At 43.9% G+C, this 14,416-nt stretch overlaps 1 protein-coding gene across 1 annotated transcript in view; it reads right to left on the bottom strand.

Annotated features, from left to right (window-relative positions):
- Positions 1-1,140: 1,140 nt before the first annotated feature.
- Positions 1,141-14,416, bottom strand: part of commd5 (COMM domain containing 5) — a 35,105-nt gene continuing 21,829 nt past the window's right edge. The window contains exons 4-5 of the mRNA XM_079839809.1: positions 14,188-14,263; positions 1,141-1,895 (exon numbers count right to left, since the gene is read on the bottom strand). Of these exons, the coding sequence (XP_079695935.1) occupies positions 1,794-1,895; positions 14,188-14,263 (178 nt within the window). The 3' untranslated portion in view covers positions 1,141-1,793. The remainder of the gene's footprint in view (positions 1,896-14,187; positions 14,264-14,416) is intronic.

Below are 14,416 nucleotides of genomic sequence, written 5' to 3'. Positions count from 1 at the left end.
TGTATGATTTTGTTAGGCCTGCTGGTATAAATGAATGAACGTAACTGTTGTGTAGCATTGCTTTCGTTTGAGGGGCTTCACTCGCACCAGACAAAACGTTCCCTGATCGTGACAGATGGCGAATCACATGACACATTATACATTAGCATTATAGCCTACAGTATCAAACAGACCAAAGCCCTCTGATGCAGGGAAGATGAAAAGATGTAAAGTGATGTAATGAATGAACAGTTTATCTAATTGCATAGTATTAAGATGCTAGTAAATGATTGGCAGTTATTTTTACCTTAAACTTTATGCTAACAATTGTCCTGTGTTGTCTAGAGACAGTGAGACTGTCACAATCTGTGATGTGGCCCTTAAACACGCCACAGACCTGAAGACACTTCTGTACTCATGCTCTCGATGTTAGAGGGCCACATCATCTGAACACTACAGGCTTAGCCCTGACCCTTAGACACTGCAGGACTGAACGTGTGTGTGTGTGTGTGTGTGTTAGAGGGCCACATCACCTGAACACTACAGGCTTAGCCCTGACCCTTAGACACTGCAGGACTGAACGTGTGTGTGTGTGTGTGTGTGTGTGTGTGTGTGTGTGTTAGAGGGCCACATCATCTGAACACTACAGGCTTAGCCCTGACCCTTAGACACTGCAGGACTGAACGTGTGTGTGTGTGTGTGTGTGTGTGTTAGAGGGCCACATCATCTGAACACTACAGGCTTAGCCCTGACCCTTAGACACTGCAGGACTGAACGTGTGTGTGTGTGTGTGTGTGTGTGTGTGTGTTAGAGGGCCACATCATCTGAACACTACAGGCTTAGCCCTGACCCTTAGACACTGCAGGACTGAACGTGTGTGTGTGTGTGTGTGTGTGTGTGTTAGAGGGCCACATCATCTGAACACTACAGGCTTAGCCCTGACCCTTAGACACTGCAGGACTGAACGTGTGTGTGTGTGTGTGTGTGTTAGAGGGCCACATCATCTGAACACTACAGGCTTAGCCCTGACCCTTAGAGACTGCAGGACTGAACGTGTGTGTGTGTGTGTGTGTGTGTGTGTGTGTGTGTGTGTGTCTGATGCACGACCACACACACCTGAGCAGAGCTCAAGAACACACACTCCACACACATCTGTTATTTCTTTCAGCATTTATTTATGGATCAACAAAATGTAGGCCTTACAAAAAGTGTTCGTGTGTGTGTGTGTGTGTGTGTGTGTGTGTGTTGTCCTCGCAGTGACAAACAGAAACAGGTCAACACCATAAACACACAATACCGTCACCAGACATCAGAGGACACTTCAGACTTCATTTACTCAGATCATCTTATACACAAGGGGTGTGTGTGAGAGTGAGTGTGTGTGAGAGAGAGAGTGGGAGTGTGAGCGAGAGAGAAAGTGTGTGAGAGAGGGAGAGAGAATGTGTGCGTGTGTGTGTGTGAGAGAGAGAATGTGTGCGAGTGTGTGTGTGTGTGTGTGATCAGTCTTGTATTCTGTGTGTGTGTGTGTTCAGTCTTGTATTCTCTGAGTGTGTGTGAGAGTGTGTGTGTGTCTGATCAGTCTTGTATTCTGTGTGTGTGTGTGTGTGTGTGTGTGTGTTCAGTCTTGTATTCTCTGAGTGTGTGTGAGAGTGTGTGTGTGTCTGATCAGTCTTGTATTCTGTGTGTGTGTGTGTGTGTGTGTGTGTGTGTGTGTGTTCAGTCTTGTATTCTCTGAGTGTGTGTGAGAGTGTGTGTGTGTCTGATCAGTCTTGTATTCTGTGTGTGTGTGTGTGTGTGTGTGTGTGTGTGTGTGTTCAGTCTTGTATTCTGAGAATGCTTCTCTTCTCTATATCGTTCATCTCCTTTAATATCAGAGAAACATTGTACCGAAGCTCCTGGAACTTCACAACTGGAACCTACAAAACACACAGAGAGAGAGAGAGAGAATGATGAAACACACACACACACACACTCACATGAACAGTCTGCGTTACTCTGAGTGTTCTGAGTCCAGTGTGTGTGTGTGTGTGTGTGTGTGTGTGTGTGTGTGTGTGTGTGTGTGTGTGTGTGTGTGTGTGTGTGTGTGTGTGTGTGTGTGTGTGTGTGTGTGTGTGTGTGTGTGTGTGTGTGTGTGTGTGTGTGTGTGTCTGAGTGAGTGTGTGTGTGTGTGTGTGTGTGTGTGTCTGAGTGAGTGTGTGTGTGTGTGTGTGTGTGTGTGTGTGTGTGTGTGTGTCTGAGTGAGTGTGTGTGTGTGTGTGTCTGAGTGAGTGTGTGTGTGAGAGTGTGTGTGTGTGAGAGTGTGAGTGTGTGTGTGTGTGTGTGTGTCCACAGTGATCCAGTGGTCAGGGCTGTTCCAGAGAGCAGGTCACAGAAGCGGCCCATAACACAGGTCAGATGCTTCAAACTTACAGTGATGACAGGAAATGAATGCATCTTCTGAAGAGAAGTTTCTCAGCATAAACTCACCAGCTCAACACCACTAACACAATATAGATGATATTCTCGTGTATTCTCGGGGCGTGTCCCCCTCAATATTGGAAAATGCTGCATGTGTCCCACCCAAAAATTAGCCTATATACCGCAGGGACAAAAACTGTACATTTGGAACTTTTATTCTGAAAGCGCGAGTGCGACAAAGATGACCTTTGATGACCGTCCTTCGGATGAGACGTTAAACCTGACTCTCTGTGGTCATTAAAAAATCCCAGGATGTCCGTCGATAAAGAGTAGGGGTGTAACCCCGGCATTCCGGCCAAATGTGCCCATTGGCCCCCTGTCCATCATGGCCTCCCAATAAATATATATGATTGGCTTCATCACTCTCTCTCCTCTCCACCATCAGCTGGTGTGTGGTGTGCAATATGGCTGCTGTCGCATCATCAGGTGGTGCGGCTCATTGGTGGTGGTTGAGGAGATTCGCCCCTTCTATATAAAGCGCTTTGAGTGCCTAGAAAAAAGCTATATAAATGTAACAAATTATTAATTATTATTATTATGACTGCAAGTCAAAGCCAAAGTGATCGGTCCCATTTCATGCTATGTTTGAATAATCACCATTCGCCAATCACAGCTTCATATTCTTCACTTTTCGGACTCGGAGCATCTGATTGGTAGAGAGAGGTTTACAGCTTTAACTGGAATATCACTCAACACTGTGAGGTGAATCTAAAGGCGGTGGAGTGTGTTTCATGATAAACAAGAAATGGTGCGATCCTAGGAACATCTCCATTCTTTCGCGATCCTGCTCGCCTCACTTGGAACATTTAACTCTCATGTGCCGGCCTTTCTACCTGCCGAGGGAGTTTTCCTCGGTCATCACCACTGCCGTTTATATTCCACCACAAGCAGACACGGGGCTGGCTTTATCTGCCCTCCATGATGTGACCAGCGGCTTCATAAACAAACACCCCGACGCTGCTTTCATCGTCGCGGGTGATTTTAACAAAGCAAACCTAAAGAAAGTATTGCCAAACTTTCACCAGCATGTCTCCTGTCCCACACGAGGAGCAAACACACTGGATCATTGCTACTCTCCGTTTAAGAACGCCTACAAAGCTCGTTCACAGCCAGCTTTTGGCAAATCGGACCATGCCGCCATTTTCCTCACACCGGAATATAAACAAAGGCTCGTTCAAGAGCCCCCGGTGAGGAGGGAAGTCAAACGCTGGTCATCCCATTCAGAGATCACGCTACAGGCAGCTCTTGATGACGTCGACTGGGACATGTTCCGCGCGAGTTCTGAAGACGTCAGCGAGTTCACAGAAGTGGCGCTCTGCTTTATTAACACACTGACAGAGCAAGCCACACAAACAATAACTATAACGTCCTTCCCTAATCAGAAACCGTGGGTGGACAGTTCAATTCGCACTGCAGTAAACTCGCGCACCACCGCTTACAATGCCGGTCTCCTAACGGGGGATATGAGGGAGTACAAAGCTTCATGTTACGCCCTCCGGCGCGCCGTTAAAGCCGCAAAACTCCGCTATAAAGACCGAGTGGAATCTCATTTCCAACTCAACGACTCCCGGCGGATGTGGCAGGGACTGAGAACCATCTGTGCTTTTGGAACTAAATCCTCTGCAGAGGTGAGAGCTGATCCGTTACTGGTGAACGAGTTAAACTCTTTCTACGCTCGCTTTGATGGTAATCGCGGCAGCGCGACTCCGGCGAGTGACGCGTCAGAGAGAGTCCCTCAGAGCAGCAACGGTCACGTGATCTCTGTCTCGGAGGACGAAGTTCGGAGGGCACTCAAACGTGTGGATGTCAGGAAAGCTGCTGGGCCGGATGGTATTTCAGGTCGTGTTCTGCGGTCCTGTGCTGATCAGCTCGCAGGGCTCTTTACATCCATATTCAACGAGTCGCTTGCTACATCTGTTGTCCCCACCTCCTTCAAACGATCCTCCATCATCCCTGTACCTAAGATCAGTAAACCCTCTTGCCTAAATGACTATCGTCCAGTGGCTCTCACATCTTTAGTCATGAAGGTCTTTGAGAGACTCATTAAAAACAACATTTGCTCCTCCATTCCTGACACTTTGGACCCTCTTCAGTTTGCCTATCGTCCCAATAGATCGACTGAAGATGCCATTTCTCACGTCCTTCACTCCTGCCTCACTCACATCGACAGCAAAAGTGGGAACTATGTCAGGCTGCTATTTATTGACTATAGCTCAGCCTTTAACACCATAGTTCCCATTAAGCTAACACACAAACTCCTGGATCTAGGCCTGAATTCTTCTCTCTGCCTCTGGATTGAAGATTTCCTCACTGGCAGACCCCAGGCGGTGAGAGTAGGCCAGTTCACCTCCACCTCCATCACCCTGAGTGTTGGAGCTCCACAGGGCTGTGTGCTGAGTCCCCTGCTCTACTCTCTCTACACCCATGACTGTTTGTCCACACACAGCTCCACCTCGATCATCAAGTTTGCTGATGATACTGTTGTCCTGGGTCTCATCTCCAACAACAATGAGACGGCATACTTGGACGAAGTGGAGCAACTGACATCATGGTGCCAGGACAACTGTCTCTCTCTGAATGTTAACAAGACCAAAGAACTGATTGTGGACTTCAGGAAGAGACAGCATCGGTCATACTCCCCTCTCATGATCAGCGGGACACCGGTAGAGAGAGTGAGCAGCTTCAAATACCTTGGTGTGAACATCTCCGAGGATCTGACCTGGACTACACACATCCAGACACAGGTGAAAAAAGCCAGGCAAAGACTGTACCACCTGCGCCAGCTGAGGAAATTCAGGGTTTCACCAGCCATCCTGAAAACTTTCTATCGAGGGGCGATAGAAAGTGTCCTGACTCAGTGCATCACAGCGTGGTACGGGAACAGCACCAGTCACGACTGCAAAGCCCTGCAAAGAGTGGTGCGCTTATCCGAGCGCATCTCAGGCTCAGCTCTCCCGTCTCTGCAGGACATCTTCACCAAACGCTGCAGAGGTAGAGCTACTAAAATCATCAGAGACATTAATCACCCTGCAAACTCTCACTTCACCCTGCTGCCATCTGGTAAGCGCTTCCGTAGCCTGATGGCAAAGACTGAAAGACTCAGGAGGAGTTTCTTCCCCCAGGCCATCAGACTCCTGAACTCAGTCACGTGACTCACTTCACCCCCGCACACACATAAACATACAGTCTTTCAACATTAACATCCACATACTGCAATTGCACTGCACTTTACGTCCCTATTGTTACTGCGTAACAACCTGTAATAAACCTTGCACATTATACTTCTTTATATATACATATTATATATTTTATGTTAACCACTTATTTTTAAGTCTACAGTTTATCTCACTTATCATATCCACATATTTTTTATATTTTTTATATTTTTATTTTTATCTTATTTCCTATTTTTATCTTTTACTTGATTTATTTATAATTCTACTTATGTTAATACTTTTTATTCTAATTTTATTCTATTTCTATTTAATTTCTTGTAACTGTTATTTGCACTGTCCATGGAGCGGACCTGTTTACATTTCACTGCCAGTTGTATATTGTGTATATAACTGTGTATGTGACAAATAAAACTCTTGAATCTTGAATCTTGAATGAGTCTCAGTCAAGCCGGTGAAATTAGCAAACTTTTAAAACTGAATTATGGATACGACGATGCATAAATGACATTAAACCAACAATGGAGTTTTGAATGGAACGTGTGTTATGCTTAGCGAGAGGTTACGTTACGTTAGATAGATAGCCATATAGCTGGCAATCGACTTCTGTGTTAACCTGAGCTGAAGTACAATGTTCGGTCATCATAATGCCACCCCGGAAAACATACAACCACAGGAAATAACATTGCTGGAGTTTTTTACAAAGAGTAAGGTTAGTGTAAGTAATTATACAACACGTTTTACACAAGGACAGGACAACATCTAACCTATCATTTACCAAGCCTATATTTACATTAATATATATATAATGTGTCATCAGGAGAAGGCTGGCACTGCAGGGAAGAGGCAGGTGAGGAAGGAGTGGCAAAGTAACAGGTGGAGGGTGTGAGGTGAGCTCTTAAAAATAATTAATGATGAATATGTGATATACATACAGAGCCCAAGATAAATTTAACTGATCATATATAAGTCCACTATTACTTTGTTTGCAATATCATATAGGCTACAATTGTTTATTTATTAGGAGAACCATGATGCAGCCATGGAAGAGACAAAAGGAGAGGCAGGTGGCACTGCGGGTGTGAGGTGAGGTTTTAAAATTTATTCAGATTATATTGATTAGATTGTATTATAGATTTAAGTTTATGAAAATTATTTATGTCTATTAACAAAGATTGCATCATTTTATATTTAAATGGCAATGGGATTTAAAAAAAATAAAATAAAAATTTGGGACATTTTGGTTCAAAAGTTGCCGAGAGGAAGTATTTTGTGTACCTAGTGCAAAATAGATTTTTTTAAAGGAAATGGGGGTGAGATATTAAAATTAGTTATAAAAACAGTGTGGCAAATTTTACGCAATTAGCATTAACACAGGCAAAGTTATCAAAACAAAAATCACTAAACTGAAAAAGCCACAAATGTCCATATGGATGCACAAGGGTTAATGATTCCTCATCTGCCCAGCACATGCTGGAAGCACTTATTAATCAGAGGATCTTCATGGTGTAGTTTTGAAATGAGCTCTTCTTTGGCTCAGGAGCTTTCCCTTAGACATGATGACAGCATGTGTTGTGTTTTAGGGTCAGGAAGGCGGAGACAGGAGAGGATAGCACAGGCCTGAGGTCAGCTCTTAAAAACACTGCAGTCATTACACTGTGTCTGCTGTACACCAGAGGTCAGTATTTGTGCATCTGCAAAGCATTGCTTTCAAATCTTACATATTAAATGTTCAATCTGTGACAAAACCGTATTACATGTTTTGCCTTTTTACTTTGTCAAGTCCAGTTCAGATACTGTACTATATTTACTGGTTCTGGTGTTTCCTGAATGCTAGTGTTGTTCATCATGCAGGAGGATCATCTAATGGTTGAGACGGGCAGAAAAAGAGAGAGAGAGAGAGAGAGAGAGAGAGAGAGAGAGAGAGAGAGAGAGAGAGAGAGACAGAAGCAGGTCGACAGGTAAGAGAGATGTCGGAGATTAGCTCTTTATAAGCTTGATGTAAGTGTAGTCTCGTGGCTTTGAGTGTGCTTTAGGGAGTTCAGAGCAGGACAGAAGCAGGGACACTGAAGACTCAAGTCAGAGGATAGAGCCATATATCAGCCACATATCAGCCACATATCAGCCATATATCAGCCACATATCAGCCATATATCAGCCACATATCAGCCACATATCAGCCACATATCAGCCATATATCAGCCACATATCAGCCATATATCAGCCACATATCAGCCACATATCAGCCACATATCAGCCATATATCAGCCACATATCAGCCACATATCAGCCACATATCAGCCATATATCAGCCACATATCAGCCACATATCAGCCATATATCAGCCATATATCAGCCACATATCAGCCACATATCAGCCATATATCAGCCATATATCAGCCATATATCAGCCATATATCAGCCACATATCAGCCACATATCAGCCATATATCAGCCACATATCAGCCACATATCAGCCACATATCAGCCACATATCAGCCACATATCAGCCACATATCAGCCACATATCAGCCATATATCACCCACATATCAGCCACATATCAGCCATATATCAGCCACATATCAGCCACATATCAGCCATGTATCAGCCACGTATCAGCCATATATCAGCCACATATCAGCCACATATCAGCCATATATCAGCCATATATCAGCCACATATCAGCCATATATCAGCCACGTATCAGCCACATATCAGCCACATATCAGCCATATATCAGCCATATATCAGCCACATATCAGCCATATATCAGCCACGTATCAGCCACATATCAGCCATATATCAGCCATATATCAGCCACATATCAGCCATATATCAGCCACGTATCAGCCACATATCAGCCACATATCAGCCACATATCAGCCACATATCAGCCACGTATCAGCCACGTATCAGCCATATATCAGCCTAATAAAGTTTGACATTTACAAGAGAGTGGCTGCTTTATGATGCATTGAAGAAAAGGGGTTTTGTGTTTCTATTGCAAGAAAGTGTATCAAGAAAAAGCCACACCCTTTGCAGCAAAAGCAGAGCCTGCCTTTATAAATACAGGATTTAAAGATTGGAAAAGAGCGATTGAGCAATGTAAAGCACATGCAGGTAAATCATCCTGTAGATGGCCAATGGTCCAGCATCCAGCAGACCATAGGCTCTGTCTTGGGGAAGAGTGAGTCTAGCAAATATTCAACCTAAGAACATCTTGCTCGACTGAAATCCTGGGCCCGTATTCATAAAGAATCTGAATGCAGAGTCGCTCCTAGTGACAACAGTCTAAGAAAATTCTTAGAAATGTGGGCGTTTACTCTTAAAATTAAATAAAAAATCCTAGTAAAGAAAACAGTACTTCAGAAAGCATCTTAACCCTTAAAAGAGGACTTAAGGTCAGATTTGTTAGGAGCACGGACGAGGACTTTTAAGAGGATTAAGAGTTTCTTTAGCAGTGGAGAAAATGGCAGAAAGACGAAGAGAGAGAAGAAATGTGTTGAAGATGATGGAGGACAGTGACTTAATAAGATGCTATAGATTAGATCATGTTTGTTTCACTAAACCCAACTTTCAAACCACCAATTAAATAGACATGCCAGCAATCAGTGGAATTGGAAAGAGTGGAACAATGTTTATAGTTCTAAGCCAATCAAATACCTTATAGGAAATTAACAGCATGGGAAATAATAAAAGGATTTATATTCATATATATAATGTGTGTGTGTGAGTGAGAGAGAGAGAGAACTGTAAAATAGGACAATTTGCGCTTGTAATATCAAAGTGAAGGCTTAGAATAGACCCTATACTTAAAAGCGGTACTTTTTTCCCCTTATTGGACAACCAACCAATCACAGTCTTCAAAACACTGTGTCATGCGTAGGAACGGGTTAGCCCCGCCTCTTCTCTGAGATGAGAGTGTGTGTATTCTCCTTGCTCAGAGTTGCTCTCAGATCGGCTCTGAATAGCTCTTCAGCTAAGACTCCGACGTAAAAGTGTTTCAGCTAAAGTAGGAGTTTCCGAGAGGACTCTAGAATCTTTATGAATACGGGCCCTGAAATATTCGACTAAAAATGACGTTATGAAAAACAAGCGTTAAATGAATTAGTTGTGCGCTGTGTGCAGTAGTTAGTGGCCTTGTTGTCTGCCTAAATGAATTATAAATAAACATAAACTAGTAGGCTATTTGAAGTATATTAAATAGTTTTTGAGCTGATTATTTTGCACTGAAATGAGTCCGCTTCAAGACTTAAAGCTTTTACTCTTAAACACAAAAGACACGTCCACTTTAATAAAGAAAGAATATTTATTAAACAAGCCAGATCAAGAGCAGAAAAAACGCTCACAATTAAATAAATAATATAAGTTACAGATAACTAGCCTTCTTCAGTCTGTCTCTCTTCTCCAGTGGGTGGGGCTAATCTAAAAGTGAAAACAATGGGGGTGTTCTGAAGACAGACGGATAGCGGTGAGACAGCTGCTCTGAAAACACCCCCGCTAGCAGACAGTGCTCCCACCTGATCAAACGAACACCTGATCAAACGAACACCTGATCAAACGAACACCTGATCAAACGAACACCTGATCAAATGAACACCTGATCAAATGAACACCTGATCAAACGAACACCTGATCAAATGAACACCTGATCAAACGAACACCTGATCAAACGAACACCTGATCAAACGAACACCTGATCAAATGAACACCTGATCAAATGAACACCTGATCAAACGAACACCTGATCAAATGAACACCTGATCAAACGAACACCTGATCAAACGAACACCTGATCAAACGAACACCTGATCAAATGAACACCTGATCAAATGAACACCTGATCAAACGAACACCTGATCAAATGAACACCTGATCAAACGAACACCTGATCAAACGAACACCTGATCAAACGAACACCTGATCAAATGAACACCTGATCAAATGAACACCTGATCAAACGAACACCTGATCAAATGAACACCTGATCAAACGAACACCTGATCAAACGAACACCTGATCAAACGAACACCTGATCAAACGAACACCTGATCAAACGAACACCTGATCAAACGAACACCTGATCAAACGAACACCTGATCAAACGAACACCTGATCAAACGAACACCTGATCAAACGAACACCTGATCAAACGAACACCTGATCAAATGAACACCTGATCAAACGAACACCTGATCAAATGAACACCTGATCAAACGAACACCTGATCAAACGAACACCTGATCAAACGAACACCTGATCAAACGAACACCTGATCAAATGAACACCTGATCAAACGAACACCTGATCAAATGAACACCTGATCAAACGAACACCTGATCAAACGAACACCTGATCAAACGAACACCTGATCAAATGAACACCTGATCAAATGAACACCTGATCAAACGAACACCTGATCAAATGAACACCTGATCAAACGAACACCTGATCAAACGAACACCTGATCAAACGAACACCTGATCAAATGAACACCTGATCAAATGAACACCTGATCAAACGAACACCTGATCAAATGAACACCTGATCAAACGAACACCTGATCAAACGAACACCTGATCAAACGAACACCTGATCAAACGAACACCTGATCAAACGAACACCTGATCAAACGAACACCTGATCAAACGAACACCTGATCAAACGAACACCTGATCAAACGAACACCTGATCAAACGAACACCTGATCAAACGAACACCTGATCAAACGAACACCTGATCAAACGAACACCTGATCAAACGAACACCTGATCAAACGAACACCTGATCAAACGAACACCTGATCAAACGAACACCTGATCAAACGAACACCTGATCAAACGAACACCTGATCAAACGAACACGGCCAAACTGATCAAATGAACACCTGATCAAACGAACACCTGATCAAACGAACACGGCCAAACTGATCAAATGAACACCTGATCAAACGAACACGGCCAAACTGATCAAATGAACACCTGATCAAACGAACACCTGATCAAACGAACACCTGATCAAACGAACACCTGATCAAACAAACACCTGATCAAACGAACACCTGATCAAACGAACACCTGATCAAACGAACACCTGATCAAACGAACACCTGATCAAACGAACACCTGATCAAACGAACACCTGATCAAACGAACACCTGATCAAACGAACACCTGATCAAACGAACACCTGAGCAAACGAACACCTGAGCAAACGAACACCTGATCAAACGAACACCTGATCAAACGAACACCTGATCAAACGAACAGCTGATCAAATGAACACCTGATCAAAGGAACACGGCCAAACTGATCAAATGAACACCTGATCAAACGAACACCTGATCAAACGAACACGGCCAAACTGATCAAACGAACACCTGATCAAATGAACACGGCCAAACTGATCAAACGAACACCTGATCAAACGAACACCTGATCAAATGAACACCTGATCAAATGAACACCTGATCAAACGAACACCTGATCAAACGAACACCTGATCAAACGAACACCTGATCAAACGAACACCTGATCAAATGAACACCTGATCAAACGAACACCTGATCAAACGAACACCTGATCAAATGAACACGGCCAAACTGATCAAATGAACACCTGATCAAACGAACACCTGATCAAACGAACACCTGATCAAACGAACACGGCCAAACTGATCAAATGAACACCTGATCAAACGAACACGGCCAAACTGATCAAATGAACACCTGATCAAACGAACACGGCCAAACTGATCAAACGAACACCTGATCAAACGAACACATGATCAAATGAACACCTGATCAAACGAACACCTGATCAAACGAACACCTGATCAAACGAACACGGCCAAACTGATCAAATGAACACCTGATCAAACGAACACGGCCAAACTGATCAAACGAACACCTGATCAAACGAACACCTGATCAAACGAACACCTGATCAAACGAACACCTGATCAAACGAACACCTGATCAAACGAACACCTGATCAAATGAACACCTGATCAAACGAACACCTGATCAAACGAACACCTGATCAAATGAACACCTGATCAAACGAACACCTGATCAAACGAACACGGCCAAACTGATCAAATGAACACCTGATCAAACGAACACCTGATCAAACGAACACGGCCAAACTGATCAAACGAACACCTGATCAAACGAACACCTGATCAAACGAACACCTGATCAAACGAACACGGCCAAACTGATCAAATGAACACCTGATCAAACGAACACGGCCAAACTGATCAAACGAACACCTGATCAAACGAACACCTGATCAAACGAACACCTGATCAAACGAACACCTGATCAAACGAACACCTGATCAAACGAACACCTGATCAAACGAACACCTGATCAAACGAACACCTGATCAAATGAACACCTGATCAAACGAACACCTGATCAAACGAACACCTGATCAAACGAACACGGCCAAACTGATCAAATGAACACCTGATCAAACGAACACCTGATCAAACGAACACGGCCAAACTGATCAAACGAACACGGCCAAACTGATCAAATGAACACCTGATCAAACGAACACCTGATCAAACGAACACCTGATCAAACGAACACCTGATCAAACGAACACCTGAGCAAACGAACACCTGATCAAACGAACACCTGATCAAACGAACACCTGATCAAACGAACACCTGATCAAACGAACACCTGATCAAACGAACACCTGATCAAACGAACACCTGATCAAACGAACACCTGATCAAACGAACACCTGATCAAACGAACACCTGATCAAATGAACACGGCCAAACTGATCAAACGAACACGGCAAAAAAAATCGACCAATCAGAATTGTGGTCGAGCCAGAACGTATCGACCAATAATGGACTGGGAGATTACAGCCCTAGTCATTTGTATCAGCTATTGATGTCCTTTTAAACGAATGGTTGCAGAGGCCCAAGAACACACTAGCCCAGAGATCCAGAACGAAATTCTGTCCAAAATGAGCAATAGTATTGTGGAATAGCTGACCCAATCAGGAATCGACCCATTCTTCAGTATGCCATTATCACTGATGGAACAAGACATAGCTCAGGTTCAGAAAGGCAGAACAGTGTTGGGTCTAAAACTTGCCTCTCCAGTGGATCATGAGCTTGAGCGCCTGAACTTGTCTTTCAGAGAGAACTGCAGCTGCTGAAGGGTCAGGACCTCACTCATGGCCAAAAGACACGAGGAAAGCTTCCTAACTCTGTTTGAAGAGGCCATGGTTCAGTCTGTAGGTGTTAAGCCCATCACACTTCCACAGAGCAGACCATCCCCAAACGCTTCTCTGGAGGATTCTTTAAAGTCCTAGATACTGTAGATGCACACACACTCCTCATATACATTAGCAACGGCTAACGGCTAAAGCTCCTGATGGCCAGTCAGAGGTCATCCGCTCACTGACCCGGGTCGGTCACATGACCTGCGCTCTGGCCCAGTTCACTGTGGGAGCCGTGTTCATAATGTTCTGATCAGTCGTCATTGATCATGTTCTGAGAGAGAGAATGACCGGTGTGTGTGTGTGTGTGTGTGTGTGAGAGGAACATTACCTGGAACCGATACACCTGTCCGTCTGAGAGCTTGATCTGCATGAGGATGGACGGCTGCAGCGCTCGAGCCAGGGAGCTGAGGCACACACACACACACACACACACACACACACACACACACACACACACACACATCAGTTTTCACAATCAGCTTGTATAAACGCACCTCTAGCCCAGCGTGCCGTGTTTTATCCGCACACGCGTGTTCCGTGTGACGGCTCTGAATGCC

This window comes from Gobio gobio (assembly GCF_949357685.1).
Source record: "Gobio gobio genome assembly, chromosome: 16".
NCBI lineage: Eukaryota > Metazoa > Chordata > Actinopteri > Cypriniformes > Gobionidae > Gobio > Gobio gobio.
The sequence above is the reverse complement of the archived record's forward strand: the minus strand, read 5'-3'. Positions and strand labels throughout refer to the sequence as shown.